Genomic DNA, 26,424 nt, shown 5'->3' on the forward strand with positions numbered 1-26,424 from the left:
CTAAATATTATATATACATATAAAGTATGCGAGCATTTTCATATATTAACATAGTGACTTACTTGTCACTTTAAACTATGTCATGGAGTTGCAATGTTTATAGTGTTTATCTGTCCCTTCTCTCTTCTTTGCCATGATCCTCCAAGAGGACTTACTGGGTCAAAGGTTATATACAGTCTTGTGGCTTTTGCTTTTATTACCAAATTATTGTTCAGGAAGATTGAGCCACTGTATAGTGACATCTACAACACTGCAATTTTAATCTGTTAGTTTCTTCTTCTTTTCTTATAAAATTTATAGACATATTGCCTATAGGATCAGTTCTCCATTAATATTGTATAAGGCTTCCTATTAGGATGAGTTATATAGTATTATTTGTGGTCATCTCAGTTATAAGTAAATGCCAACATACAAATATTACTCTGAGGAACCAAATGGTCTAGTCGTTGCCTAGTGGAATATTCTTAATTTGAAATCATGGTGTATGGGAGGAAATAAAAAGTCTTGGATGCTGGCTAAGTTATAAATTATATATCCAAACCTATAAGATGATAATAAATCATTCCAGCTTCAAATTCTGTAAGAATTAAGCTAAGATAAAGATCACTAGAAACATGGTATGAGGTATATCTGAAAAAGGTTCAGTAGAGTTTGTGTAGATGTAGGGGAGAAAAGAACCCATTTTATTTATTTATTTTTAAAAATTTATTTATTTATTTTTGGTTGTGTTGGGTCTTCGTTTCTGTGTGAGGGCTTTCTCTAGTTGCGGCGAGTGGGGGCCACTCTTCATCGTGGTGCACGGGCCTCTCACTATCGCGGCCTCTCTTGCTGCGGAGCACAAGCTCCAGTCGCACAGGCTCAGTAGTTGTGGCTCGTGGGCCTAGTTGCTCTGCGGCATGTGGGATCTTCCCAGACCAGGGCTCGAACCCGTGTCCCCTGCATTGGCAGGCAGATTCTCAACCACTGCACCACCAGGGAAGCCCAAGAACCCATTTTCAATGAAAGAGCCACAAAAGGAAATATTTAGAGTTGGGAGTAAATATTATATATGTAGAGGATTAATTGGAGTACTCATGTTGGGAAGGAGTGGGAAAGGAGATTGAGAAGTATGGTGGTGCCCTAGTGTACGAGGACTTGACCAGCCAGGCAGAACTGTTAGGTTCTGGAAGAGTAGAGTTGCAAATGAAAGAAGTTATATATAAACTTGGCCACAAATGCCAAGCATATTAGAAGGGAAATGTGGAGTCAAGGAGATGAGCTCAGAAGGACGATACTGCTTTTATGTAAGAAGAGATGATGAGAGTCTGGACTCTTCTCAGGACAAATGGAAAAGGGAAGCTAGACATGAGTGACATTTCAGAAAGGAATGCCTTATAGGCTTTGGTGACTTTTGGTGGCTTTAGTTACTGGACAGAAAAAAAGTCTAAGTAAAGACAAGTGGGCTGAGGCTTAATAGGTAGAATAGATAAGCATAGGTAGACTGGAGAAGTAGAAAAGACTGAGGAAGGTCATAAGTTCCTCTAGGTGAGAGGAAAATGGGGCTGCAGAGTCCTCGAGCAGGCAGGCAAGAATTAGATCAGAGTTCCCCAAAGGGCATTGCATGCAACATTCTTTTGCACAGAAACGCTATGAAAAGATCTTCCTGATCAAATTCCTTTGCAGCTAGAAATTTCTCATGGTGATTCCCAGTGAACACTTCTGTATTAAAGCTTCCAAGGGGTCCTAGAGAAAAGAAACTTGTTTGACTTTGTTTTTCCTAGCATATGTCTTCTGAGGCAGCGTTAGTTGGAATGGGAGGTTTTGAGCCACAGTGCGTGGTTTAGAACCCTGACTCCTCTGAGTAATTTTGGGCAACGTACTTAACTGTTCTGTGCTTCAGTTTTTTTACTTTATAAAATGGGGATAGTAACAGTCAGGACTTCCACTGGCCCAGATGGTTCCTTTGTGCAAATGGGAAAAACTGTCTCTTCTGGGAAAATAAAGTACCCAACCTGTACAACAGCACATGGTATCCTTGGTAAATGCACCGAGTTCATATGGTTTTTAGGATTAAATAACAATATATGTTAAGTGCTCAAGCACTGCTTGGCATGGAGTCAATACTCAACTAGTATTACTTATTATATTATACTAGTTAAACATCTTAAGAACTAGTGTTTGGTGGTACATACTTTGGGAAGTGCTGGATTAAGTGCATTAATGTGAAATGGTTCTAGATGATCATCCTTATTTGAAATTGAATTATATTCTGCTATAATTTGCTGAGTTCAGTACTGGCCTCACAATTATCAAACATCTTATAACATTTGATATTATCACTCTTAAAAAGTATAATTTCATCTATCAAGAACTTTAAACATGTCTCTAAATTTTGACCCGGTAATTCCACTCCTGGGTTGTGTCCTTAAGAGAGGTACAAAGAAATCTACTGCAGATATGTTTGAAAAATTAACCAACATACAGTCTGATCACAATGAAGTATAACTATGTATAGCGCTAGGAGCAAATATGTCAAAATGTGACAAGTGGTTGTTTCTGGGGTAGTGAATTTTCATTGCTGTATTTTCTTATTTTGAAAATTAAAAAAAATTTTTACTTTCATAACCAAGAAAAATCTTTAGAAACAAGTCTCACCAGCTCTTTGAAGTATATATACATGTTTGTCTGTCTTAATACACGTTCCTTCCTTTCCACACACCTGCCAGGTGCTCTCAGGGTCAGAATGGGGCAACATGCTGCTTTGGGAAGGTGGCCACATCAAAGTCGAGCTGAGTCGAGCTGCAGGCAAGCCTTGTCACCAGGGTCCCATTAACCAGATAATGCTGGACGAGGGTGAAGTCATCACCATTGGGTCAGATGGATGTGTTAGGGTAAGTTTTCTTTACACTTGGACAGTAGCACCCACATCAAAACCTTGCAGATCACCCTGTGGGTTTTATCAGATTTTTATTTCTCACGAAGGTCACTTGATGAAGGAGATCAGTGGTCATTTACTCCTAGGGCCAGCTCATTTTAAATAATGCTTCTCTTGTGGTAAATATTTAAATTCTAGTCAAAATTCATTTACATCTTGGCACTGAAATTTTCTGAGGGGGCCTTTTGTTATTTTGATTCTGTTGTTGATGTATCAATAGTAGCTTCGGAAAATGAATATCCATGTTAGCACAATATTAACAGTGGACTCAGATGTCCTTCCAAAATGCCTGGTATGAATGGGTCATTTCCTAGGGACAACGAGGCCAAACATTTGTTAGTTAGTTTTTTACTGAGTTTACCAATTAGAAATACAAAGGTGAGCTGATACGGTTTCCCTATGGATGCTCCCTTCCTGGTGCTCTGTACACTAGTGAACTCGCTTGTCCTCACCTGTGGACACTGTCCTGCCCATAGTGTGGGCTAAGCTGGGACATTGCTTCTGCATCTCCGTCCTTCTGGCTGTTGTCACACCTCTTCTCCCACCTACCCATGTGTAGGTACCCTGCTGTTGCTGGCAAACCTGTAGTCTTCTGATTTGCCTTGTGGTCCCCACAGTATGTATTTCTAATGGGGCCTTTCATAAGAAAATATTCATAAAAGGGAGTATTAAAGGAACATTAAAGGGACATTCTTTAGGAAGTAGTAATATCAGAAGTAAGACTATTTTTTTTTTAATAGTATGGTTACTCTGACACTTACTGAGCTTACGTATGGCTCAAACAATATATTAGAGACATGTCTTCCACAGTTTGTCCTCTTACCATTGGCTTTTTGAATCATGTTAAATTTAATTTTGTTCTATTTTACTCATTGCTCTGAGAATCTTTTGTCCTTTATTATGTCATACAACATATTCACTATCCTTCCAAGGCATATGTCACCCCCAAATACATCAAAATACCAAGTGGAGGAAAACCTCAAGAGAAGAGAAGTTAAATACTTCACAGAGGATCCCTTCATGGACATCACTAATTTGCTTCCCCTTTCAAAGTCTCCCCTTATCTCTTCAGTCCTCTATGTTGTAAATCTCTACCTCTCACCCTCTAGGAAAAACCTACTCCAACTCCCAAGAGTTAGTCTGACCCTAGGATCTGGGACTCTCCTCCACAAGGCTACTCTGTGGGACAACACCAATCCTCCCAAAGTCTGAGTTGTTGAGTCTAGGGTGACGTAGCAGGATGTGGCTACAGAACCATCCAGCCTGGGCTTTGGCACTTCACAGAGGAAGTCCTTCCGAGTCTCTTCACCACATGAAGTGAAACTGTGCTGCCTCATCCTTCCCTAGTACTATTCTGGTCTCCTATCCCAAGAACAACCATCCTTATCTGAATAGTACAGTCTAAATCTATGATAAGGAAGAGAAACATTATCTCATGAAGACATTACCTACAACAGTTTTTCTCTGCTTATAATGAAGATAGTGCTTGAATCATTAAGCAAGAAGGTCTATGTCCCGTTTCCAGGAGCCCATGGATCTAATGTAAAACGAGGCTCGTCATGATGTCTCAGTGTATGACTGAACCATTTATTCCTTGTGGCCGCTATATATGCAGAAAGGCCTGACAGAAACCTTGAAATAAAGTTTACTTTAGGCAAATTAGAATTCTTATTCAGGTCTATATTTTCTCACCAATCTCCATAAATACAAAGGAAATTATAATAATTCATTATTCCCATTTCAGAGCAAAATCCCAGGGTTAGATTTTGTCTGGTGTTTTAATTATACCTACTCATTATTTTCCTGAAACAAGAGAAATGACTTTTGAAAAAAATGGGGCCTTTTCTGGCTTAGAAAATGTACATTCAGAAACTGCTGATTGATTAAAGTATTTTCTTATTTTTTAAGATATGGGATTTTGAGACAATAGACACTGCTGATACTATAGACGAGACTGGATTGTTAGAGATAGAGCCCATTAATGAACTTCAAGTAGACAAGAATGTCAGACTCTTCTCTATGATAAAAATGAATGAAATTGGAAATAACTTTTGGTTGTCTCAGGTAAGATGCACTCTTCTCTCTTTGCTTTTTAAAGTTATCTGGACATTGGAACTTTGCTGGCGGTCCAGTGGTTAAGACTTCGCCTTCCAACACAGGGGGTGCAGGTTTGATCCCTGGTTGGGGAGCTTAGATCCCACATGCCTCATGGCCAAAAAACCAAAACATAAAACAGAAACAATACTGTAACAGATTCAATAAAGACTTTAAAAAAATACATTAAAAAAATAGTTATCTGGACATAATATAAAATAGTAGTATAATTTATTGTCACTGTAAATCCATTGTACTATTAAGACTACTATTGATACTACAATGAAGAGTTCCCTGAATTTTGATATTTAATTGACTTGCATTTTATACACAGAAAACAAATTAGCATTTTTATTATGTTAAACTGACTATGAGTTTTATGAGATTGCTTCATTTATTGTGTCGTTGTGTTCTAAGATGCATGGAAGTTGCAATTGTTTAATTCCAATCACACTTTAAAATATATGTAAGTTTTTGGTATGTTTTGTCCTTTAACTAAATCATAAAAAGAAAATTCCTTTAATTTGATAAAAGTCCAAAACAATGAACAAAATATTATTAGGTATTTAATTTTTTAGGATTCCAATGGAGCCATATGGAAGCTTGACCTTAGCTTTTCAAATATTGTAAGTTGACTATTTTTCTTATTTTTTTCTAATTCTCATAGTAAAAACCTTTGTTGTTATTCTTTAAAAGATACTCTTTTTCCATATTTGATCAGTGTTCTCATCAAAAACTTGCTCAACATATCCAAAGAATTCATACTGTCTCCGTCTCTTTCTCTCGTTATGATTTTACATAAAAAAGGATCTATCTCATAACAGAATTTACAGGAAAAGTGGCAATGACGATGCCTAACATTATACAGTGCTTTACAGTTTTCATAAACATATGGCATTTTAATGTATATTATCTCATATAATCCTCACAACTACTCTGTTTTGTAGGCAGGCAGTTGCCATCATCTCATTTTACTGATGAAGAAATGGAAACTGGCATTTGAAGTGACTTGTGCCAAATCACACAGCCATCAAGCACATCATCTGTCTCTCCTAATTCCAAACTTCAGTGCCCTTTCTGTCTTACTATGCCTTTTCTAATTTCTGTTCAGATAAAGTCACACATGATACAGGGTTCTATTTGCATTTCTTTAAACTTGGCCTTAATTCTGTGTTAACCTATCTTTGAGCTCTAATAGGATCTTTTTACCTATCTTTGAGCTCTAATAGGATCTTTTTTTTGTTATCAGACCCAAGATCCAGAATGCCTCTTCTCCTTCCATTCTGGAGCCATTGAAGCCTTGGCCGTCTCTCCTCTCACTTATCTCATGGCTACTACTGGTTTGGACTGTAAGTAGGAACTCATGTCTGGACCTTTGTGTTTTGTTTTCAATTCATTTTTTAATGTGTTTGATTAAAGTATTTGAGAATTTTTCCAAAAGGGAAGCTTCTTGATACAAGTGAGGTGAGTTTCAGGAGAGGGGAAAGGGCCCAAAATACGGCAACCATGGTTATTGCAAGAGATTAAAATAAAGACACATCAATAAGTTACTCGTGAAAATACCATTCATGTTGGTGTTATCCACATTCGTGCTTTTCCTTTTCTTTCCATCTCCTTTCTTCCTTCTTGACTTACAGTGAATCTATGTGGACTGTGCAAGGTGAAATTGATCCACCAGTCAATCATCAGTTGTTTCTTTACTACAGTCATCCCTCTGTATCTGTGTGGGGATTTGTTCCAGGACTCCACTGATACCAAAATCCACAGATGCTCAAGTCCCTTATGTAAAATGGCATAGTATTATTCATGTTTATAAATTACCTGATTGAGGGTATACATGTAAATATTTAACTGAAGAAAGGCCATTAGATTATCAGTTGATTTAATTTTTATGATGTTTCTTGTTTAGTGCTTAAATGTGAAGTGAGCTAAAGTTATTAAAGATATTTATATATGAATACATATATATATAAATAACTTGTTTCTTTTAAAACTGTCTTTCTGTAGGCTCTGTTAGACTCTATGATTTTGCTAGCAAAACTCCTTTGGTTCAGATGAAATTCAAACAAGGAGGTACTGCCCTTGCTTGGGTACCACGACTGGTAAGCTTATTGTTATAATGAATTTCTACTAGAATCTATTTGTAAATATGGTATATTAGTGCTATTTCTTAGAAACACAGATATTTTCTGACTCTGGATTTTAGAGAAGAACAAAAATTTTAGTTCACTCAGAACGTGATAGAAATCATATCATGACTTTGCTATTGTGGTTTTGGTTCTGTTTTAATGAAAATCTATTGTTATGCCACCTAAAGTTTAGAAATAGTTCCATGTTAAAAAGTAATTACCTGACAGAACTTTGTGTATCTGTCCTCTGTCTGACTCTGATTCATTCATTCTATATATTTCCAGCATGTCTGCAACGTGCCAGTCCTTTTACTGGATTCTGGGAATATAGCAATGAACAAAAAGACAAAAATATTTGCCTTCATGAATCTCCCACTATAGTGGGAGACAGGAGGCAGAGACAGACAAAAAACAAAATAAGTAAATTTATATGATATGTTAGATAATGATAAGAGCTATGGAAAAAATCAGAGATCATTGTTCTAGTTGTCTATTGCTGTGTAATAAACTACCCCAAATGTAGTGGCATAAAACGGCAATCATCTTATTTTGCTCACAGTCTCTGGTTTGGGAATTCTGACAGGTGACAACAAGGATGGATAATCTCTGCTTCACAGTATCTGGGGCCTCAGTTGGGGAGATTTGAATGGTTGGGGCCTAGAGTCATCTGAAGGCTTCTTTGTTACAGGTCTGGCACCTGGGTTGAAGGTCAGGCTAAGCTGGGATGTCAACAGCAGTGCTTACCTGAAGCCCATGCCACATGGAGAGGTCATTATCACAGCATGGTGGCCTCAGGGCAGTCACTTCTTTATGGCAGCTCAGGGCTCCAAGATCTAGTGTTCCAACACATAAGGCAGAAGCTGCTGTCCTTTTATGACCTGGCCTCCGAAGTCACATAATGTCACTTGTACCATACGCAGTTGGGTGAAGCAGTCACAAGCCCCACCCCCAACCCAGATTCAAGGAGGGAGGGACGTAAACCCCACCTCTCCATGAGAGGCATGGCAAAAAATTTGCAGCCAAGTTTTTAAAACGTCATGGGAATGTTTGGGGAATATTTTATCCTTATTGTTTTGGGTTGAAGTCAAAGAGAAAATGTTCCAGGCCCAAAATAGATGTGGAGGTGTCTGGAATGGAGGGGAATTTCATGATGAGATCAAGACCAGAAGGAGAACTCAGGCCAGGGAGTAGAAGCAGAACAATGATGAGGCTGGATTAAGTAGAAATGACAGAGTATTTAGATTACCAAACATGGATCACTCTTTATCCTAATCTATTTACACACTTACCTAAATTCTTTAAAATACAGCCTATGTAATTGAATCATTTTTCAGATGCTTGGGCAATGTCCATAGAATGTTTTCTTTTTTAGCCTTATATCCAAGTAATGATCATATGGATATTATGCTTGAATTGCCCCTTCTTCATACCCTCTTGCCTTTCTGGAAAACTGCACATCATTGTTTACAATTTAGCTCCGGTCAGATATCATCTCCTCTGCATAGCCCTCCATGACCCAACCTTCAAGTAGAGCTGCGTACTTCTTCCTTTGTGGTTTTTGTTTAAGGACTGTGTATATACCTCCTTTATAGCACTTATCACAGTGTACTAAGATGACTTGCTTTATTGACTGTCTTTCCCACCAGACTGTTTGTTCTTCATGGCGACGCCATATCTTATTCTTCTTTGTACTTCCAGTGCCTCTACAGTTACTGGTACATTTAGACACTTAGTAAATGTTTGCATAAACATTCAGTTGGAATTGAATGGAATATAGTTTTCTTTATTAATTTATTTATTTTTGGGTGTGTTGGGTCTTCGTTTCTGTGCGAGAGCTTTCTCTAGTTGCGGCGAGTGGGGGCCACTCCTCATCGCGGTGCGCGGGCCTCTCACTGTCGCGGCCTCTCTTGTTGCGGAGCACAGTCTCCAGATGCGCAGGCTCAGTAGTTGTGGCTCACGGGCCTGGTTGCTCGGTGGCATGTGGGATCCTCCCAGACCAGGGCTCGAACCCGTGTCCCCCGCATTGGCAGGCAGACTCTCAACCGCTGCGCCACCAGGGAAGCCCTAGTTTTCTTATTCCCAAGATTTTCATAATTGCCTGGCCTCAGGGATGATCAATCTGCTCTAAAGAATACCAAGGCTCTTGCCCTTCTCCTGAATGCCTTCTGAGATAGCAGATTTAGTACATTAAGACATTGCTAGATTTATATCTCTGGCCCAGACTTCTCCTCTAAGCTGAAGACTAGGTCAGCTTTCTTTGCTATGTGCTCTCAGAGAATGTTTATTTCCTTTTACTTATTTCAGTTCATAATTCCATATTCCTTTGTGTGGTTGATTAATGTCTGTCCTCCCACTCGACCATAAATTTGTGAAAACAGGGGTTGAGACTGTTTATGCTCACAATTGGGTTGCTGGTGATGGGTGCCTGGCACATAGTAGACAGACACTCCACCAACTTTTGCTCATTGAATGCTTGGATTGTCATTGTTTACCTGTCTCATGGTCAGCAGTGATAAGGAACTGTCATAGAAGAGATGGAGGTTACCAGAAAGTAGTATAAGGAATTATTGATTAGCATTTATTTTAGTTAATTATTTAGTTAAATAACTTAAGTCTAAATAAAATACAGAAATCTGTTATGTAGTACAGCTTTCTTAATCAACTAATTTCAGAAACCCTGCATTTCATTTTTGTCCAAGGTAAGCTACGGTGGAGCACAGATTACTGCAGGATTTGAAGATGGTGTTGTTCGAATTCTTGAAATTTATGATCCAAAAGGGCTCACAATTTTTGTGGGACGGAAGAGAGTTTCAGATGCAGATATTCGTTTGAAACAGGTTTTCAAACCTCATACTTCTCCTGTCACTGCTTTAGCTTATGATCGTGATGGAGAAGTTCTAGCCACAGGGGTAAGTAGTAGATTTCCTTGTGTTTCCTATTGAATTTTCATGGTTAACCCTGCCTTATTAGTCTTCCTACTTAATGATGCCTTATTTGCTTATATTCCTTTCTGAGAATATATCCATATTTTGTTTTCTTTGTATTCAGATTCTTTCAGTATAGTCTGTGCATGACATTTACAAATATTCTTACAAATTGAGTTGTAATGCTTATTTTAAATGAATAGAAATTTTCAACTGGGAATCATGAAACATGTTTTATGTATCATCAACGTTTTATAATCTAGGTATGTTCTTATATAGACTTGTCATAAATGAAGAGAATAAACATGTAAATTCTTTATGCATAAATAAGTGAGCATATGCATTGTGGAATTTTTTGTGAATTAATCTTATATACAGGTACGGTGATCATCTTTTCAGAAACACATACAAGAAAACATGGTTTGTCAAGTGTTCTCATGGGGAAAATGAAGCAAATATTTGAAATAAGAATGTTCCCAGAATAACCTGGGGAAATATGATCATTGTAGGTATAAGTATACAGTGGGTGTAATATAGCTGTTAAATGCTTCTTTGTACTGTATGCAATATGTTTCATAATAAATATATTTGGGTATCTCTCTTTTTCTTAGAGTAAAGATCAAACTGTCTTCTTCTTTGAAGTGGAAAGGGATTATAAGCCAATCGGTTATATTACTACTCCTGGACCTGTTTGCCAGTTAACCTGGTCTACAGCCTCTCATGTAAGTAGTTATTTGTCTTCGTGTTTAAATCTCAATTACTGCATAGTGAAGTGATCAGGTAGATAGCGAATAGTGGGTGGAATTATTAGCTCCACTCCTGGGTCCTGCCGTGAGGGGCCAGGGAAGCTGCTCAGCTTTACTAGTGGAGCATTACTCAGGAGCTTCAAGCCCTTCCCATTACCTCCTCCCTCTTCCATAATCTAATTAATCTATTATATCAGACTTTGCTTCAACAATGGAGACTTCAGCCCAAAACACAACATGTCAGAATGTGTTGAGTGTACTTGTCCTCATGTTTATCTCTTTACTTCTCTTCTGCTCCCATTCCAGCTCCATTTTCTCTTCTAATCTTCCATTGCCTCTTTTCTAATAACAATTGGTGATTCAGTATTGACTACTAATCTTATTTAATGCCCCAAATTTCCCTAATTTTGAGCATAGGATAATTCAGTCACCTGAATATTGATTGAATGTCTAAACCAGGTACTGTACTAGTGTTCCAGCATATTAATAATGCTGATGAACTGCGTAGAAGTACTGTCAGGATTTTGGTGGGGGGAGCAGTAACATCTGTAATCTATTTTAAGCTCTTCTAAAGAAAATGGCTATAAAAATATAGTAGTACCTAGAAAACATATTTTTTAAATTAACAAATACTCATTGTTTTCATCTTTGCTAGGCCCTGGCGATGGATTCAATAAGCAGTACATAACAGTATCTTCTGAAGGAGAAAAAAATACATGTGTTTAAGAGTTACATTGATCTGTGATAGAATTATTTAAGATTTCACAAGGGAATGGGTGACTAAAATATCAGTGATATCAGTCGTATAGACAATACTTGCTGTGAATATAGAGCATGTATATCAAGAAAGGGAATATCAAGAAAGGGAGAAGTTAACACGTGATGTGAGTTAGTTGAGAGCAGGAGAGTGCAAGTTGTGTAGCTGAAGGGAAAGAGCTGCAAAGGATGCTCTGTGTTAAAGCATGAGCTATTGTATCACAACATATAATATTTTGTGCATCCTTCAATCATTTCCCTATATAACAAAGTTTTTAAAAACCCAGCAGTTTTCAGGGGTTGGGAATGATGGGTGGGAAGGGGGTGGGTGTGACTATAAAGGGGCAGCTTGAGGGAGATCTTTGTAGTGGTGGGATAGTTTATGTTTTGATTGTGGATGGTTACATGAATCTGCACATGTGATAAAATGACATAGAACTATACACGCATTCTATATTAATGTTGATTTCCTAGTTTTGATATTGTTGCAGAAGAAGTAACCAATGGGAGAAACTGGGCAAAAGGTATAAACCTCTTTGTACTATCTTTGCAGCTTCCTATGAATTAATAATTACTTCAAAATAAGAAACTAAAACAAAAATTAAGGCAGGAAAGGCACCCCGCCCCCCCAAAACAAAAAAACAATTCAAAAGTCATTTCAGGCAGTGGTGCCAATTAGCACTTATATTTCTAGTATTATTTGGGAATTACTAATGTAAATTACTCTCATCTTGCAATATATACATGCACCAAATCATCACGTTATGCACCTTAAACTTACACAATGTTATGTCAGTTATATTACAGTGAAGCTGAGGGAAAAAAGTAAATTAACGTGTGTAACTGATACTGCACACTTCAGTTGTCCAAATAGCAATAGCGGTTAGCTCCTACCAGCTCACTGGTCAGACCTCCTACCTTCCTGAATGCATTAAGCTTCTGCTCATTTTGGTTTCCAATAAAGGTGCATCACACACAGAACCATTCCATCTGCAATGGTCACTGCCATGATCACTTAGGCAGCAGTGTGGAGAAGTTACAAGGGAGCCAAATGAGAGGCAGGTAGATCTATTGGACAGCTGTGTTCCAGAGAAGATGTGACCAAAGTGTGAAAGACTGTGTGGATAAGAGATAGGTAGAATTGACTGAACTTGGTGATCTTCTGAATTTATGGGGGTAATTTTGATGTGTCTAAATGAAATTCATTACAGTTTTTCTAAGACACGTTTTTTCTCTCCTGCATTTTTCTGAGAGCACCTTTCTCCCTGTTACCTAAACCAGAAAATCTTTAGAGCCATCTCTTCCCTACCTCTAACCACCCTGCTTTGGTGGTTCACCAAGCCCCCACATTGGTTATGCACCCTAAACATCTGTTAAATCTGTCTCTTCCTCTATGTTGTCTTTGTTCCTCTTTGTTTCATGCATTAAGCTTTGAACTTGATCTTCTCTGCCTAAAATGACCTGCTTTTTGTCATCCTAGCACACATCAACTCACTATATTTTAACACACATACAATTTACTAATATTTTATTAAGGATTTTTGCATCTACATTCATAACAGAGTGATAATTTCCCCCTTTTGTAATGTCCTTGCCAGCTTTGGAATCAAGGTATTTCTGGCCTTTTTTTTTTTTAAAAAAAGATGTCTTTTCTAGTCTCTGGACCTGATTTGTTGTTTGTAGGAGGATTTTAAATAATGGATTGAATTTCTTCAGTAGATGTCTTCTTTTAGCAGTTTATAGTTCTATAACTTCCAACCCACAATTTTATACCCAGTGGTAGTATCTTTCAAAAATGAAAGTAAGTAAACAGTAATGTGACTTTTTGGATGAAATGAGCAACTCCTGTTCTCATGCAGCTTAGGATTGTGCAAATGTTTTAAAGGCAAAGGCCCAGCAGAATGTCAGGCTCCCTTTTCTGCATTTCCCTTTTCTCTGGTATCATGTGCCATCAAATCCTAACTTTCTTGTCACTTTGAACTTCAGCTTGTGTCTATTCATCTCTGAGAGAGTGCCTAAAGCTCTAGAACACTGCATTCTGTTTGGCTTCTAGGTCCCATGCAGGAAGTTGACCAATGCCCTTAGGAGAAAGAGGTGCAGAGAATGCCCAGCTCACCTCACCTAGCTTTCCTTCTCCTGTGATCTTGGCTCTTAGAGCTGTGGCTGTACTGGTTTCTCTGTGTTGTCTTGAACTAGCTGATTTAGCAAACTTTTCATGTGTCATTGAATTCAGTTTGCTAACATTAGTGTTTTTCATCTATGTTTATAAAAAAGATTTGGATAATATTTTCTGTCTTCATAGTTCATCATCAAGTTTGTTATTAAGGTTTTTTTAATCTCCTAAGATGAGTTGTAAAATATTCTCTCTCTCTATTCTCTTGAAGAATTTGTAATATATTAGAATTTTGAATTTTTGGCAGACTTGGTAGTAGAGTCATCAGAGCATAAGGTTTTTTTTTTTTGAGGTGTTTTAAAAAAATTAATTCAATGCCTTTAATGATTATAGTTTTTCTTTTTAAATTTTAAAGTATAATTGACATAAATAAGTCTCAGATATATGACATGATTTGATACTTGTATAAATTGTGAACTGATCACCACAATAAGTCTAGTTAACATCTGTCACCATACATGAGAACTTCTGAGATCTACTCTGAGCAACATTCAAATATGCAGTACAGTATTATTAACTATAGTCATCATACTGTACATTACATTCCCATGACTTATTTTATCACTGGAAATTTGTACATTTTGAACCCCTCCATTTTACCATCACCCAGCCCCTGCCTCTGGCAACCACCAGTCTGTTTTCTGTACCTAATGTTTTTTTCTTTTTTAAAGATTCCACATACAATTGATATCATGCAATATTTGTCTTTCTTTTCCTGACTTATTTCACTTAGCATAATGTCCTCAAGGTCCATCCATATTGTTGCAAATGACAAGATTTTGTTATTTTTTATGGCTGAATAATATTCCATTGTGTACATATAATCACAATGGAATATTTTCTTTATCCATTCATCCTTCAATGAACACGTAGTTTCCATATCTTGGCTATTGTAAAGAATGCTGTGATAAACTTGAGGGTGCATGTATCTTTTCGAGTTAATGTTTTCATTTTCTCAGATAAATACCCTGAAGTAGGATTGCTGGATCATGTGGTAGTTCTATTTTTAATTTTTTGAAGAATCTCCACAATGTTTTCCATAGTGGCTGTACTGATATATGTTCCCACCAGCAGTGCACAAGGGTTCCCTTTTCTCTACATCTTAGCCAACATTTCTTGTCTTTTTGATAATAGCTATTCTAACAGGTGTGAGGTGATATCTCATTGTGGTTTTGATTTGCAGTTCCCTGATGATTAGTGATGTTGAGCATATCTTCATGTACTTGTTGTCTGTCTCTATGTTTTCTTTGGAAAAATGTCTGTTCAGATCTTCTGCCCCCTTTTTAATTGGATTGTTTGTACTTTTTTTTTTTTGCCAATGAGTTGTACGAGTTCTTTATGTATTTTGGATATTAATCCCTTTGCAGGTAGATTATTTGCAAGTATTTTTGCTTATTCATAAGGTTGCCTTTCATTTTGTTGAGTTCTTTGCTGTGCAAAAGCTTTTTTAGTTTGATGTAGTCTCACTTGTTTGTTTTCGCTTTTGTTGCCTTTGCTTTTGGTATCAGATCCAAAAACTCATCACAAAGACCAATGACAAGGTCAAGGAACTTACCGCCTATGTTTTCTGCAAGGAGTTTCGTGGTTTCAGGTCTTATATTCAAGTCTTTAATTCGTTTTGAGTTAATTTTTGTGCATGGTGTAAGATAGTAGTCCAGTTTCATCCTTTTGCCTGTGGCTGTCCAGTTTTCCCAGCACCATTTATTGAAGAGACTGTCTTAACCCCCTTGTGTAGTCTTGGCTCCTTTGTCACCGTGGATTTATTTTTGGGTTCTCTGTTCTGTTCCATTGATCTCTATGACTGTTTTTATGCCAATACCATATTGTTTTGATTACTATAGCTTTGCAGTATAGTTTGAAATCAGGTAGTGTGATGTCTCCAGCTTTGACTTCTTTCTCAAGATTGCTTTGGCTATTCAGGGTCTCTTGTGGTTCCAATCAGATGTGTTCTTCTTGATTTAATTTTGGTAAGTACATTTTTTCCCCCAGGGAACTTGTTTATTTCCTTTGAATTTTCAAATTTTTTGTCTGTAATTTTCATGATATTCTTAATGTCACAGGATCTGTAATGATGTTTCCTTTTCATTTTTTTATACTGGTCATTTTTTTCCCTTCCTCTTGCTTAATCTTCCTAGAGGTTTGTCAATTAGTGTTTTCAAGGAACTTTTCACTTTATTGATTTTATTTTGTTTTTTATTTTATTAAGTTGTATTCTTTTATTACAGTCCTACATTTACTGTCTTAAGGTTTATTTTCTTGTTTTCTTATTTCATGAAATGGATATTTATATTTTATTATTATTCTTTATATGTATCTTTATGAGTACCTTATAAAGCTATAGGCTTTAATGTATCCCACAAGTTTTGATAATGTAGTATTTTTATTATCATCCAGTTGAAAATATTTTCTCAGTTTCATTTTTTTTTTTTAAACATCTTTATTGAAGTATAATTGCCTTACAATGGTGTGTTAGCTTCTGCTTTATAACAAAGTTAATCAGTTATACATATACAATATGTTCCCATATCTCTTCCCTCTTGCATCTCCCTCCCTCCCACCCTCCCCATCCCACCCTCCCCATCCCACCCCTCTAGGTGGTCACAAAGCACCGAGCTGATCTCCCTGTGCTATGTGGCTGCTTCCCACTAGCTATCTATTTTACATTTGGTAGTGTATATATGTCCATGACACTCTCTCACCCTGTCACATCTCACCCCACCCCCTCCCCATATCCTCAAGTCCATTCTCTAGTAGGTCTGTGTCTTTATTCCCGTCTTGCCACTAGGTTCTTCATGGCTTTTTTTTCCCTTAGATTCCGTATATATGTGTTAGCATACTGTATTTGTTTTTCTCTTTCTGACTTACTTCACTCTGTATGACAGACTCTAACTCCATCCACCTCATTACAAATACCTCCATTTCATTTCTTTTTATGGCTGAGTAATATTCCATTGTATATATGTGCCACATCTTCTTTATCCATTCATCTGTCGATGGACATTTAGGTTGCTTCCATGTCCTGGCTATTGTAAATAGAGCTGCAATGAACATTTTGGTACCTGACTCTTTTTGAACTATGGTTTTCTCAGGGTATATGCCCAGTAGTGGGATTGCTGGATCGTATGGTAGTTCTATTTGTAGTTTTTTAAGGAACCTCCATACTGTTCTCCATAGTGGCTGTATCAATTTACATTCCCACCAACAGTGCAAGAGAGTTCCCTTTCCTCCACACCCTCTCCAGCATTTATTGTTTCTAGATTTTTTGATGATGGCCATTCTGACCGGTGTGAGATGATATCTCATTGTAGTTTTGATTTGCATTTCTCTAATGATTAATGATGTTGAGCATTCTTTCATGTGTCTGTAGGCCATCTGTATATCTTCTTTGGAGAAATGTCTATTTAGGTCTTCTGCCCATTTTTGGATTGGGTTGTTCGTTTTTTTGTTATTGAGCTGCATGAGCTGCTTGTAAATCTTGGAGATTAATCCTTTGTCGGTTGCTTCATTTGCAAATATTTTCTCCCATTCTGAGGGTTGTCTTTTGGTCTTGTTTATGGTTTCCTTTGCTGTGCAAAAGCTTTTAAGTTTCATTAGGTCCCATTTGTTTATTTGTGTTCTTATTTCCATTTCTCTGGGAGCTGGGTCAAAAAGAATCTTGCTGTGATGTATGTCATAGAGTGTTCTGCCTATGTTTTCCTCTAAGAGTTTGATAGTGTCTGGTCTTACACTTAGGTCTTTAATCCATTTGGAGTTTATTTTTGTGCATGGTGTCAGGGAGTGTTCTAATTTCATACTTTTACATGTATCTGTCCAATTTTCCCAGCACCACTTATTGAAGAGGCTGTCTTTTCTCCACTGTATATGCTTGCCTCCTTTATCAAAGATAAGGTGACCATATGTGCGTGGGTTTATCTCTGGGCTTTCTATCCTGTTCCATTGATCAATATTTCTGTTTTTGTGCCAGTACCAAACTGTCTTGATTACTGTAGCTTTGTAATATAGTCTGAAGTCAGGGAGCCTGATTCCCCCAGCTCCATTTTTCGTTCTCAAGATTGCTTTGGCTATTCGGGGTCTTTTGTGTTTCCATACAAATTGTGAAATTTTTTGTTCTAGTTCTGTGAAAAATGCCAGTGGTAGTTTGATAGGGATTGCATTGAATCTGTAGATTGCTTTGGGTAGTAGAGTCATTTTCACAATGTTGATTCTTCCAATCCAGGAACATGGTATATCTTTCTATTTGTATCATCTTTAATTTCTTTCATCAGTGTCTTATAATTTTCTGCATACAGGTCTTTTGTCTCCTTAGGTAGGTTTATTCCTAGATATTTTATTCTTTTTGTTGCAATGGTAAACGGGAGTGTTTTCTTAATTTCACTGTCAGATTTTTCGTCATTAGTGTATAGAAATGCAAGAGATTTCTGTGCATTAATTTTGTATCCTGCTACTTTACCAAATTCATTGATTAGCTCTAGGAGTTTTCTGGTAGCATCTTTAGGATTCTCTATGTATAGTATCATGTCATCTGCAAACAGTGACAGCTTTACTTCTTCTTTTCCGATTTGGATTCCTTTTATTTCTTTTTCTTCTCTGATTGCTGTGGCTAACACTTCCAAAACTATGTTGAATAATAGTGGTGAGAGTGGGCAACCTTGTCTTGTTCCTGATCTTAGTGGAAATGGTTTCAGTTTTTCACCATTGAGGACAATGTTGGCTGTGGGTTTGTCATATATGGCCTTTATTATGTTGAGGAAAGTTCCCTCTATGCCTACTTTCTGCAGGGCTTTTATCATAAATGGGTGTTGAATTTTGTCGAAAGCTTTTTCTGCATCTATTGAGATGATCATATGGTTTTTCTCCTTCAATTTGTTAATATGGTGTATCACATTGATTGATTTACGTATATTGAAGAATCCTTGCATTCCTGGGATAAACCCCACTTGATCATGGTGTATGATCCTTTTAATGTGCTGTTGGATTCTGTTCGCGAGTATTTTGTTGAGGATTTTTGCATCTATGTTCATCAGTGATATTGGCCTGTAGTTTTCTTTCTTTGTGACATCTTTGTCTGGTTTTGGTATCAGGGTGATGGTGGCCTCGTAGAATGAGTTTGGGAGTGTTCCTCCCTCTGCAATATTTTGGAAGAGTTTGAGAAGGATAGGTGTTAGCTCTTCTCTAAATGTTTGATAGAATTCACCTGTGAAGCCATCTGGTCCTGGGCTTTTGTTTGTTGGAAGGTTTTTAATCACAATTTCAATTTCAGTGCTTGTGATTGGTCTGTTCATATTTTCTATTTCTTCCTGGTTCAGTCTTGGCAGTTTGTGCATTTCTAAGAATCTGTCCATTTCTTCCAGGTTGTCCATTTTATTGGCGTAGAGTTGCTTGTAGTAATCTCTCATGATCTTCTGTATTTCTGCAGTGTCAGTGGTTACTTCTCCTTTTTCATTTCTAATTCTATTGATTTGAGTCTTCTCCCTTTTTCTCTTGATGAGTCTGGCTAATGGTTTATCAATTTTGTTTATCCTCTCAAAGAACCAGCTTTTAGTTTTATTGATTTTTGCTATTGTTTCCTTCATTTCGTTTTCATTTATTTCTGACCTGATCTTTATGATTTCTTTCCTTCTGCTAGCTTTGGGTTTTTTTTGTTCTTCTTTCTCTAATTGCTTTAGGTGCAAGGTTAGGTTGTTTATTCGAGATGTTTCCTGTTTCTTGAGGTAGGCTTGTATTGCTATAAACTTCCCTCTTAGCACTGCTTTTGCTGCGTCCCATAGGTTTTGGGTCGTCGTATCTCCATTGTCATTTGTTTCTAGGTATTTTTTGATTTCCCCTTTGATTTCTTCAGTGATCACTTCGTTATTAAGTAGTGTATTGTGTAGCCTCCATGTGTTTGTATTTTTTACACATCTTTTCCTGTAATTGATATCTAGTCTCATAGCGTGGTGGTCAGAAAAGATACTTGATACGATTTCAATTTTCTTAAATTTACCAAGGCTTGATTTGTGACCCAAGATATGATCTATCCTGGAGAATGTTCCATGCGCACTTGAGAAAAATGTGTATTCTGTTGTTTTTGGGTGGAATGTCCTATAAATATCAATTAAGTCCATCTTGTTTAATGTATCATTTAAAGCTTGTGTTTCCTTATTTATTTTCATTTTGGATGATCTGTCCATTGGTGAAAGTGGGGTGTTAAAGTCCCCTACTATGATTGTGTTGCTGTCAATTTCCCCTTTTATGGCTGTTAGTATTTGCCTTATGTATTGAGGTGCTCCTATGTTGGGTGCATAAATATTTACAATTGTTATACCTTCCTCTTGGATCGATCCCTTGATCATTATATAGTGTCCTTCTTTGTCTCTTGTAATAGTCTTTATTTTAAAGTCTATTTTGTCTGATATGAGAATTGCTACTCCAGCTTTCTTTTGATTTCCATTTGCATGGAATATCTTTTTATATCCCCTCACTTTCAGTCTGTATGTGTCTCTAGGTCTGAAGTGGGTCTCTTGTAGACAGCATATATATGGATCTTGCTTTTGTATCCATTCAGCTAGTCTGTGTCTTTTGGTGGGAGCATTTAATCCATTTACATTTAAGGTAATTATCGATATGTATGTTCCTATTCCCATTTTCTTAAATATTTTGGGTTTGTTATTGTAGGTGTTTTCCTTCTCTTGTGTTTCTTGCCTAGAGAAGTTCCTTTAGCATTTGTTGTAAAGCTGGTTTGGTGGTGCTGAAGTCTCTCAGCTTTTGCTTATCTGTAAAGGTTTTAATTTCTCCATCAAATCTGAATGAGATCCTTGCTGGGTAGAGTAACCTTGGTTGTAGGTTTTTCTCCTTCATCACTTTAAGTATATCCTGCCACTCCCTTCTGGCTTGCAGAGTTTCTGCTGAAAGATCAGCTGTTAACCTTATGGGGATTCCTTTGTGTGTTATTTGTTGTTTTTCCCTTGCTGCTTTTAATATGTTTTCTTTATATTTAATTTTTGACAGTTTGATTAATATGTGTCTTGGCGTGTTTCTCCTTGGATTTATCCTGTATGGGACTCTCTGTGCTTCCTGGACTTGATTAACTATTTCCTTTCCCATATTAGGGAAGTTTTCAACTATAATCTCTTCAAATATTTTCTCAGTCCCTTTCTTTTTCTCTTCTTCTTCTGGGACCCCTATAATTCGAATGTTGGTGCGTTTAATGTTGTCCCAGAGGTCTCTGAGACTGTCCTCAGTTCTTTTCATTCTTTTTTCTTTATCCTGCTCTGCAGTAGTTATTTCCACCATTTTATCTTCCAGGTCACTTATCCTTTCTTCTTCCTCAGTTATTCTGCTATTGATCCCATCTAGAGTATTTTTAATTTCATTTATTGTGTTTTTCATCGTTGCTTGGTTCCTCTTTAGTTCTTCTACGTCCTTGTTAAATGTTTCTTGCATTTTGTCTATTCTATTTCCAAGATTTTGGATCATCCTTACTATCATTATTCTGAATTCTTTTTCAGGTAGACTACCTATTTCCTCTTCATTTGTTAGGTCTGGTGTGTTTTGGCCCTGCTCCTTCATCTGCTGTGTGTTTTTCTGTCGTCTCATTTTGCTTATCTTACTGTGTTTGGGGTCTCCTTTTCACAGGCTGCAGGTTCGTAGTTCCCGTTGTTTTTGGTATCTGTCCCCAGTGGGTAAGGTTGGTACAGTGGGTTGTGTAGGCTTCCTGGTGGAGGGGACTATTGCCTGTGTTCTGGTGGATGAGGTTGAATCTTGTCTTTCTGGTGGGCACGTCCACGTCTGGTGGTGTGTTTTGGGGTGTCTGTGGCCTTATGATTTTAGGCAGCCTCCCTGCTAATGGATGGGGCTGTGTTCCTGTCTTGCTAGTTGTTTGGCATAGGGTGTCCAGCCCTGTAGCTTGCTGGTCGTTGAGTGAAGCTGGGTCTTGATGTTGAGATGGAGATCTCTGAGAGATTTTTGCCGTTTGGTATTACGTGGAGCTGGTAGGTCTCTTGTGGACCAGTGTCCTGAAGTTGGCTCTCCCACCTCAGAGGCACAGCCCTGATGCCTGGCTGGAGTACCAAGAGCCTTTCATCCACACAGCTCAGAATATAAGGGAGAAAAAAATAGAAAGATAAAAAGAGGATAAAATAAAATAAAATAAAGCTATTATAATAAAAAATAAGAAAAAAAATTATTAAGAGTAAATGTATTCAGAAAAAAATTTTTTTTAATTTTTAAAAATAGATTTATTAATTTTTTATAGTAAAAAATAAGAAAAAAATTTTTAAGAAAAAAATTTATTAAGAAAAAAAATTTTAATTTTTTAAAATAAAAAATATGAAAAAACTTATTAAAAAATTTTTTAATTTCTAAAAATAGAAAATATGGAAAAAATTATTAAGAAAGCATATATTAGGGAAAAAAAATTTTTTTAAGTAAAAAAAAAAAAAAAATGGATGGACCTAACCCTAGGACTGATGGTGAAAGCAAAGCTATACAGACAAAATCTCACCCAGAAGCATACACATATACACTCACAAAAAAAGGAAAAGGGGAAATTAATATATCCTGCTCCTAAAGTCCACCTTTTGAATTTGGGATGATTCGTTGTCTATTCAGGTATTCAACAGATGCAGGCACATCAAGTTGTTTGTGGAGCTTTAATCCGCTGCTTCTGAGGCTGCTGGGGGAGATTTCCCTTTCTCTTCTTTGTTCGTACAGCTCCCAGCGTTCAGCTTTGGATTTGGACCTGCCTCTGCATGTACGTCACCTGAGGGCGTCCGTTCCCCGCCCAGACAGAACGGGGTTAAAGGAGCAGCTGCTTCGGGGGCTCTGGCTCACTCAGGCCGGGGGAGGGAGCGGTACGGAGGAGGCGGGGCGAGCCTGTGGCGTCAGAGGCGTCGTGACGTTGCAGCAGCCTGAGGCGCGCCGTGTGTTCTCCCGGAGAAGTTGTCCCCGGATCACGGGAGCCTAGCAGTGGCGAGCTGCACCGGCTCCTGGGAGGGGCAGTGTGGAGAGTGACCTGTGCTCGCACACAGGCTTCTTGGTGGCGGCAGCAGCAGCCTTAGCGTTTCCTACCAGTCTCTGGGGTCCGCGCTGATGGCCGCGGCTCGCGCCCGTCTCTGGGGTCCGCGCTGTTAGCCGTGGCTTGCGCCCGCCTCTGGAGTTCGTCTAGGCGGCGCTCTGAATCCCCTCTCCTTGCGTGCCGCGAAACAAAGAGGCAAGAAAAAGTCTCTTGCCTCTTCGGCGGCTGCAGACCTCCTCTCCGGCTCCCTCCCGGCTCGCTGTGGCACGCCAACCCCTTCAGGCTGTGTTCATGCCGCCAACCCCAGTCCTCTCCTTGCGATCTGACCGAAGCCCGCGCCTCAGCTCCCAGCCCCGCCTGCCCTAGCGGGTGAGCAGACAAGCCTCTCAGGCTGGTGAGCGCTGCTCGGCGCTGAGCCTCTGTGCGGGAATCTCTCCGTTTTTCCCTCTGCGCCCCTGTTGCTGTGGGATCCGTGCTGATAGCCACGCGGCTCGCACCCGTCAATGGATTTCGTTTAGGCAGCGCTCTGAATCCCCTCTCCTTGCGCGCCGCGAAACAAAGAGGCAAGAAAAAGTCTCTTGCCTCTTCGGCAGCTGCAGACTTTTTCCCGGACTCCTTCCCGGCTAGCACCAAAACCGGAGCCTCAGCTCCCAGCCCCCTCCCGCCCCGGTGAGTGAGCAGACAAGCCTCTCGGGCTGGTGAGTGCTGGTTGGCGCCGAGCCTCTGTGCGGGAGTCTCTCCGCTTTGCCCTCCGCACCCCTGTGGCTGCGCTCTCCTCCGTGGCTCCGAAGCTTCCCCCCTCTGCCACCCGCAGTCTCTGCCCGCAAAGGGGCTTCCTAGTGCCTGGAAACCTTTCCTCCTTCACGGCTCCCTCCCACTGGTGCAGGTCCCGTCCCTATTCTTTTGTCTCTGTTATTTTTTCTTTTACCCTACCCAAGTACGTGGGGATTTTCTTGCCTTTTGGGAGGTCTGACGTCTTCTGCCAGCGTTCAGTGGGTGTTCTGCAGGAGCAGTTCCACGTGTAGATGTATTTCTACTGTATCTGTGGGAAGGAAGGTGATCTCCGCGTCTTACTCTTCCGCCATCTTGCCCCTTCTCTCAGTTTCATTTTGATTTCCTTGACCTATGGACTATTTAGAAGTATTGATATTTTATTGTTTATTTATTTTTAATCTTTTTTTTTTTTTTGGCTGTATTGGGTCTTTGTTGCTGTGCACAGGGTTTCTCTAGTGTGGTGAGTGGGGGCTACTCTTTGTTGTGGTGCGCAGGCTTCTCATTGCAGTGGCTTCTCTTGTTGTGGAGCATGGACTCTAGGCATGTGGGCTCAGTAGTTGCAGCACATGGGCCCTAGAGTTCATGGGCTTCAGTAGTTGTGGTGCGTGGGCTTAGTAGTTGCGGCACACGGGCTGTAGGGTGCACAGGCTTTAGTAGTTGTGGCTCATGGGCTCTAGAGCGCAGGCTCAGTAGTTGTGGCACACAGGCTTAGTTGCTCTGCGACATGTGGGATCTTCCTGGACCAGGGATCGAACCTGTGTCCCCTACATTGGCAGGCAGATTCTTGACAACTGCGCCACAGGGAAATCCTTTATTTTTATTATTTAAACTTCATTTTTATTGAAGTATAGTTGATTTACAATATTAGCTTCAGGTGTACAATATAGTGATTCAATATTTTTATAGATTATACTCCACTTGAATTGATTATAAAGTATTGGCTATATTCCCTATGCTGTACAATATATTCGTGTAGCTTGTTTATTTTATACATAGTAGTTTGTACCTCTTAATCCCCTACCTGTATCTTGTCCTCCATCTCCACTGGTAACCACTAGTTTGTTCTCTATATCTGTGAGTCTGTTTCTGTTTTGTTATATTCACTAGTTTGTTTCATTTTTTAGATTCTACATATAAGTGATAACATACAGTATTTGTCTTTGTCTGACTTATTTCACTAAGCATGATACCGTTCAGGTCCATCCATGTTGTTGCAAATGCAAAATTTCATTCTTTTTTATGGCTGAGTAATATTCCATTTGTGTGTGTGTGTGTGTGTGTGTGTGTGTGTGTGTGTATACCACATCTTCTTTATCCATTCATTTGTTGATGGATAGTTAGGTTGTTTCCATGTCTTAGCTGTTGTAAATAATGCTGCTATGAACATTGTGGTGCATGTATCTTTTCAAATTAGTGTTTTTGGATTTTGTTTTGTTTTGTTGGGTATATATACCCAGAAGTAGAATTGCCAGATCATATGGTAGTTCTATATTTAGTTTTTTTAGTAACCACCATACAGTTTTTTTACAGTAGCTTCATCAATTTACATTCCCACCAACAGTGTACCAGGGTTCCCTTTTCTCCACATCCTCCCCAACACTTATTAATTATGGTCTTTGGGTTGATAGCCATTCTGGCAGTTGTGGGACGATATCTCATTGTGGGTTTTGATTTGCAGTTCCCTGATGGTTAGTGATGTTGAGCATCTTTTCATGTGCCTGTTGACCATCTGTATGTCTTTTAAAAAATGTCTATTCAGGTCTTCTGACCATTTTAAAGATTGGTTGTTTGTTTGGATATCGAGTTGTATGAGCTGTTTATGTATTTTGGATATTAACCCCTTATGGGTCATGTCATTTGCCAATATTTTCTCTTGTTTAGTAGGTTGTCTTTTTGTCAGTGGTTTACTTTGCTGTGCAAAAGATTAAGTTTAATTAGGTCCCATTTGTTTATTTTTGCTTTTGTTTCCTTTGTTTTAGGAAACAGATCCAAAAAAGTATTGTATGATTTTGGTCAAAGAGTGTTCTGCCTATGTGTTCTTCTAGGAGTGTAATGGTTTCTGGTCTTGCATTTAGCTCTATAATCCGTTTTGTGTTTATTTTTTGTATATGGTGTGAGAAAATGTTCTAATTTCATTCTCTAACATATAGCTGTCCAGTTTTCCCAGCATCATTTATTTTCCCCATTGTATATTCTTGCCTCTCATTGTAGATTAATTTTGCCCATAAGTGTGTGGTTTATTTCTGGGCTCTCTATTCTGTTCCATTGATCTATGTGTCTGTTTTTGTGCCAGTACCATACTGTTTTGATTACTGTAGCTTTGTAGTATAGTCTGAAATCAGGGCGTGTGATACCTCCAGCTTTGTTTTTTTTTTCTCAAGATTGCTTTGGCTATTCAGTGTCTTTTATGGTTCCATATAAATTTTAGGATGATTTGTTTTATTTCTGTGAAAAATGCCTTCAGTATTTTAATGGGCATTGCACTAAACCTGTAGATTGCCTTAGGTAGTATGGTCATTTTAACAATATTAATTCTTCCAATTCATGAACATGGGGTATTTTTCCATTTCTTTGTATCTTCAACTTCATCAATGTCTTATAGTTTTCAAAGTATAGATCTCATTCCTGCTTGGTTAAGTTTATTCCTAGGTATTTTATTCTTTTTCATGTGATTTTAAACAGGACTGTTTTCTTTTTCTTTTTGGTATTTCATCATTAGTATATAGAAAATCAACAAATTTCTGTACATTAATCTTTTTTTTGCCTTTTTTACTTCTGTTTATTGTAAAGTTTATTTATTTTTATAATTGCTTCCATTTCAACATTTGCAAGGACGACCACAGAAACAAACTTTTTATCAAATTTGTTATCATATCCTAGTATATGCCTAAATTCTTAGAAAATGTCATTTTATATTTG

The 26,424-nt window shown here is 38.3% G+C and overlaps 1 protein-coding gene across 1 annotated transcript in view; it reads left to right on the top strand.

Moving 5' to 3' along the window:
* Positions 1 to 26,424, top strand: part of CFAP44 (cilia and flagella associated protein 44) — a 127,382-nt gene that overhangs the window by 25,735 nt on the left and 75,223 nt on the right. The window contains exons 9-15 of the mRNA XM_036849471.1: positions 2,706 to 2,870; positions 4,823 to 4,978; positions 5,587 to 5,634; positions 6,258 to 6,357; positions 7,016 to 7,110; positions 9,837 to 10,046; positions 10,673 to 10,783. Of these exons, the coding sequence (XP_036705366.1) occupies positions 2,706 to 2,870; positions 4,823 to 4,978; positions 5,587 to 5,634; positions 6,258 to 6,357; positions 7,016 to 7,110; positions 9,837 to 10,046; positions 10,673 to 10,783 (885 nt within the window). The remainder of the gene's footprint in view (positions 1 to 2,705; positions 2,871 to 4,822; positions 4,979 to 5,586; positions 5,635 to 6,257; positions 6,358 to 7,015; positions 7,111 to 9,836; positions 10,047 to 10,672; positions 10,784 to 26,424) is intronic.

The sequence above is a fragment of the Balaenoptera musculus genome, chromosome 4 (assembly GCF_009873245.2).
Source record: "Balaenoptera musculus isolate JJ_BM4_2016_0621 chromosome 4, mBalMus1.pri.v3, whole genome shotgun sequence".
NCBI lineage: Eukaryota > Metazoa > Chordata > Mammalia > Artiodactyla > Balaenopteridae > Balaenoptera > Balaenoptera musculus.